The sequence below is a fragment of the Uranotaenia lowii genome, chromosome 1 (genome assembly GCF_029784155.1).
Source record: "Uranotaenia lowii strain MFRU-FL chromosome 1, ASM2978415v1, whole genome shotgun sequence".
NCBI lineage: Eukaryota > Metazoa > Arthropoda > Insecta > Diptera > Culicidae > Uranotaenia > Uranotaenia lowii.
In genome coordinates, this window is record NC_073691.1 from 114139882 (window position 1) to 114145881 (window position 6000).

The 6000-nt window shown below is 38.2% G+C and overlaps 1 protein-coding gene across 1 annotated transcript in view; it reads right to left on the bottom strand.

The window, feature by feature from the left end:
* The window catches only part of LOC129739023 (homeobox protein homothorax), a 46405-nt gene extending 42359 nt beyond the window's left edge, over positions 1 to 4046 (bottom strand). The window contains exon 1 of the mRNA XM_055730396.1: positions 2289 to 4046. Coding sequence (XP_055586371.1) covers positions 2289 to 2303 — 15 coding nt within the window. The 5' untranslated portion in view covers positions 2304 to 4046. The remainder of the gene's footprint in view (positions 1 to 2288) is intronic.
* Between the last annotated feature and the right edge of the window lie 1954 nt (positions 4047 to 6000).

A 6000-nucleotide genomic window follows, 5' to 3' on the forward strand; every position in this document is an offset into this window, starting at 1 on the left:
AGGCAAAATCCAAGCAGTTAATTTTAATATATTCAAATTCAAGCCCCGGGCAAATTAAAGAAAATCCAGGTTTAAAACATAATCAAAAAAAGTAAGTGAAAGAGAGTTTCTTTTAAATTATTCTTTTATCTAAGTATATCAGCAAAGTTGAACCCAAAATTCCGTTGTTGGACACACAAACTTAAGAATAGTAACAACATATTTGGGATTTTTAGTTTGTTTTTGCAAATAACGTGAACTAGTCCGAAAAAATAAATTTGTTTTCACCGTTATCTGGGGAGATCGGGGTTTCCAAAATTTGCAATTGGCACGCTCGTATAAATCCGGAAAATCTTGAATTCGTAAACTTCACTGAAATTGTTATTTTTAAACTGTTGGAAGTTATGATGACTAACAACAGTGCCATAACACTTCATTAATAACAAATTTTTGCTCTAAATCCGAATATTGCCTGCCATCCAACAGAAATCGTATAAAGGAGAATGGACAATTTAGTTTCCTGGTGTACACGGATGTGTTACATGCGGTTCGAATGATTTTGACGAGAGTTTGTATAGGGCCAAGTAAATCTACCGTGGGAGGAAAAAAAATATGAATTGAAGAAGTTGTATTATTCCATGGAAAAAAGTGTCAAAAATGTTCAGCTTGTATGTCAATTTCCAAATCCAATCGATTTTGATTGTCAGCTTTGTACTGATTTAACACCAAAAACATCTTCCTTGTTTCATAACTATTTTCGCACACGGTAGATTTTTTTGATCCCATAGTGGCTTTTTGTTGTGTCGTCAAAGTCTCTCAAACCGTATATTGCAAATCCGTGTACACCAGAAAACCAAGTTTCATAAATTGAACTGAAACATGTTTTGAATCAATAAATTTTTTTAACAGTTCATGTTTTTGTAAGCCGGTAACATTTCTTTGAAAGTTTTGGCTCACTTTTGACACACCCAGGGACCTATTATTTAATACAGTGTAAAAAATTCCAAGCGATCTGCCGCTGGACTTGCAATCGAAGTGATTTCAGAATTGGAGTAACAATGAAAACGATCTATTTTTAACTGGTATTTTCCACAGCTTTTGAGCTAATGTGCATTCGAATTTAATTTTTTCAATGGATTTAGTCTTTACAGATTGAATTGACAATTTGGGACCAACGTTTAACAGCCAGTATCTTGATGCGAATCGAACGCATACCTGCAGTGGACTTGTGATTACCGTCGCACGACGCTAGCCGCACAGTTACCGAGGCGTACTTGCGCTTGAGTGCATTGATATTTTGCTGTGAAACACAAGCGATATTTGTTTTTATCAAAAATCTGATAAAATTTTGATTTTTGATTTCAAATATGCAATCCAAAATCCGGTTAAAAACATTTTACATTGAAGCAAATAATCATCGCTCAAAACGTATATTTTTTGTGACTTCCAACTATTACTCGATGTTCATTTTGATGAAACAAGGCTTTCGAGGAAATTTACACATTTTTTTTTAATATTTAAGTTGATGTATTGAAAACAGCATTCAGCAGACTAGTATCCACTGTACGATCTAATTTTGATTGCCGTTGGTGCTTAACACAACAGGTCATCCAGAGACTACATTTTGCTGAAACTAAGTAGGTAAGCAATACTAACTTATTCTACCAATAGAGGGGACAAAAAATCTTTTAAGAACTACTGACAATCTCAGTTGGGAATTGAAGTAGAGGCAATCGGTTAATTCACCCGACGCGTGCGAACTTTACCAAGTTGAAAAGGCAGGATTGGTTTTCTAAGGAGAAATATTGAAGCCAATCTTTTATCATTCGTTTCACAGCACATGCGACGGGCAATATCGACGAAAGATTTCGGCAATTTTAACAAGTTTATGAATTTTGGAATTGGTGCTTGAACTACATGGTGCCATGTTTAAACTTGAGCGCAATTTTGCTTAAAGTTTTCATTACCGACACGCGTGCTTTGGAAACGTGTAAATCATCAAACTTATAAGCAAAATATACGGCGTATGGGAAATTTGATCATTCATTGATTTGTTCAATCTTTAACATTCAATTTGACGTTAGTTCTATTTGAAAATTATTTTAAATAATTACATTTCCTAACATCCTCGATACTTGGTAACATTCGAGAATCTTTTCTTCTTTTCTTTTTCTGGGATTTTCACCTGTGCGGATGATTCATCCCTTAACATTCGAGAAAGCATTCCGAGTTTCATACAAGCCGTCGCGTAGTAAACGCAAATAATGAGTTGTCATGTTTAGTATGGTTTTATTCGAAGAGATACATACCCTAGGTTGCGCCATCAGTCTCTGTGATGCCAGCGGCAGACGAACTTAAACTAAAATTCGCCGTGACGAATGTTTAAAAAAAATCACTCACTAGTTTACACACTATATTCACACTTTTCGATATATCTCCACTCTCTTGCACGTTATACAAATTGTCTGCAGTTCCCGCAGTTTGTATTACCTTCAATCAGTTGTACGATTTTCTACGATACCTATATCGATCCCTCAGAATCATAGGGAACCGCGCGCTTGCTTCGTTGTTATATTCATTTGGGGAATTTCAGATACCAATTCTAATCATAGCAAACATAGCCCATCTCATCGATGAAATTATGCTGTGATATTCATCTCCTAGCAAATTTCGACTTCCGATCAGCCGAAATTCACACTCATACCCGTACACGCACGCATTGACCAAAAGTTTCCCAAACTGAGACTAGCATAAATGCTGTGCTCAAATTACGTATATTTTTCGTTTTCAGTGATTGTTGCAATCTTAAATATTTTTTCCCTTTGTTTTAAATCTAGAATCACAGTTTTCCCGTACCACACTTACGGTAGCAAGGTATTCTTTTTTCTCTATTGGGTTACACTTGCCACTTTTTTCCGTACGCGACGCGACGAACGAACAAACGAACGAAAATATTACTGTCTCTCTGGTTTGTGACAAAACACGCGAAAAAGTGTTGTTAGATCAATAGTTATTGCAAAATGATACACAAACATCCCACGACGGCCACCGCGCGACACACGAGTTTTTCAACATCCGAAAAAAAAGAATATTAATTACTTGCATTTTGGTTCAGCGATCGAGCAGCGAAGAGCTCTTTGCACAATGTCGTCGGCTGCGCGTGTGATGAGCGAGAAATGATTTATCACACTTACGCGAAAGACTGTCTAGGTTTCACACTGGAGTCTTCACTTCACTTTCGATGCGCGCCTTTTCCACAACCTCCGAGCGAGAGTAGTATGAAGAAGCAACGAGAGATTGTGTAGATGTGTGTGGGGCGTGTGTGTGGAGCGACGAGGACGAATTCTACCACATTATAGTGGAAGCATAGTAGGATCTGTGTATGCTTTCTCTCTCACTCGCACACACGCTAGCGCTGTTTCATTCTGGCACCGGTCTATATTTCCTTCGTTTGTTGGGAGCAAGCGACGGCACGGCAGTGATAGAGTAGATCGCGAGTTGACCGAAAGGATAACAACACAGCGGCCTACTAAGTTACGACGGGGGTTATCACACAGGCAGGGAGCCCTTGGATCGTTTCAGAAATGCCTGATGAATGAAGAAGCACAATTCCTGAGACGATGAGTTTCATCCACGGACTGCACTGGAACTGGAACAACACACTGCACAAGACCAACCACAGCACTGACACGCTAGTTTGTGCAACTTATTTTCTCTGGTGCAATGCTTCTTCGCATTGATAACCGGTGTTTCGTTCTCGGGCTCTCGGCTCGACCGTGCCACTATCTACCGGTTTATTTTCGTATACTTGCCGTAGTAACTTTACCGTTTACGCCTCGCGATGATGGAAAAGTATTCTTGCGATGCTGTTAAACCCGACGACGGACAGATATTAATTTTAATAACGATTTATATTTGTCTAAATTTGCCGAAGTGAAGTAATAAATGACCAACGAAAGCGAATAAAATGATTATTGGTATACTATTATTGTTATAATAATTTTTCTTATGGGCGAATATATAAAGAGTGAGAGCGACGCCCGTGAGCACGTCGTACGCGTTTCGAAGGCAAATATACACTGTCTTGTCAATCAACATTCATCTACTCTGCTGGCGGGGATATACGAGAGAAGAGGTAAAGACAAAATTTATGAGCCCGCCTCTTTTATGGTTGCGTTGCCTTCACGCAGCAGTAATATATTCTTCTGCCGACTTGCTCTTTCTTATGGCGTAGTGCAGGTTCAAATTTGCGCACGCAATAACTCCGCCTATTCCCATACAAAATGTGATAGCTATATACAATTATTTATATGGGCGATTGAAATGAAGAATGTCTTATAGGATAAAATTTTTTAAATTTAATACACACACAAAGCACTTCATTATCTCTCTTTCCTGCTCTTTCCTCACCAATACTTGGTGTAGCATGGGTGAGTAGTTGTACTTGCAGGCCGATTGACGTGATGATATTCGTGGAATCCAACGTTTGGCGAAACCAACACACCCTTATCAAGTGTCTGTATTCGGATAGGATGCGCATGGGTTGTTCTACACCAATGTTGTGTCTCTTTCAGTCCAACGACGGGATATATGCTACAATGGTTTCGAGCAGTACTCCTTGAACTGAAACACAGTGATGACCTGTTCGAGAGTATTCGTTCTGTTGAGTCAGCCGGTTGGCAGATTACAAACATTCAACGTCGAGTTAGAGCTGTGTTTGCTCTCTCGCAAACATTTAAGGATGTTGATGCCAAACGATGGAAGATCTGAAACTTGCAGACCATTCAATAACACCAGGCAAGTCCGTGAATCCTTTCTGCTGTTTGTTGTCCATCCATCGAAAAAATTAAAGAAAATCCAATGGAATTTTTTTATGATTTCGAGCCAATATCCTTGAAATGAGTTACTCCAGACAGCGAAGAAAACGACGTCACCAGCGCAAGGACTCGTTCTTCTGGGTCTGTCTTATCAATTCCTGACAGGCGAAACTGATCCCCTGTATGTTGCAATACAAGTGAATACAAGTCATCGTCGGCTGTATTTCATCGCAAGTGACTTTTTTTATTTCATGGATATGCTTAGTTACAAGTGCTATGGTTCACGATTTTGGGAATTGAATACATGTGCCAGTGATTGTGCAAATAATTTAAATAGCCTTGTTGCATTCCGTTTGATGTAAATTTTAAAATTACTTTTTGTAGTGTGATCCTTTTTAACCTTGACACTTCAGATGACAATTTTTTTTTATAGAGATTTAACCATAATCTGCATTTATTGGGGTACGAAGCTGTGAGAAGAGCAAGGCTTGTATTTCGTATCTAATGCTGATGTCTTCGAATGCCAATGTTGTTGACAGTCAAGTGCAATTTTATAATTTGGGGACAAATTCACTTCTGAATGTTAAGAAATTTCTCTCGATAAATTATCGGTAAAAAGTTCATATTCACAAAGGTTGGACAATTGTTAGATTTTGTCAAACCGAAAACAAACTATCATGAAGCCGACGCAAATCTGGGTTATAAACCGAAGAGCAATTTTTATTTGAAAGTGTATTCGGAACAAACAGATTGTAGTGTTTTGAGCAGAGTTCATCATTAAAACGTTGAAACGCTTGTCACAATTTCAGTGTTTGCGACCAAGTGGTTTTGCTGAATTTCAATCGCGCCAACTGATATTAGAACAGCGACGCTTTTGTTAGATATCGCTAACTCAAGAGAAGACTACATTATAGTCATCATTTGATGACGTAGTTGTTCTGAAAATTAGCGAGCATTGTACCAAATTCTTCAGTTTTTTTTTATTATTTTTTTTCAGGCCAGTAATTTGTACACCACTGTCCCAAATGCATAAATTCGTTTTGTTTTCCTAGATTCATGAGCTTCTTGGAAAAATACGATTTGATACGGCAGTTCAGAATATATTTAAGCTTACTTATTTATTAACTTAATGGTTTCGTGTTGATTCTCCGGCGCTTAGCGCCGTTGTAAAAGACCTCCACTGTTGAAGATCCGGATCCAGCGT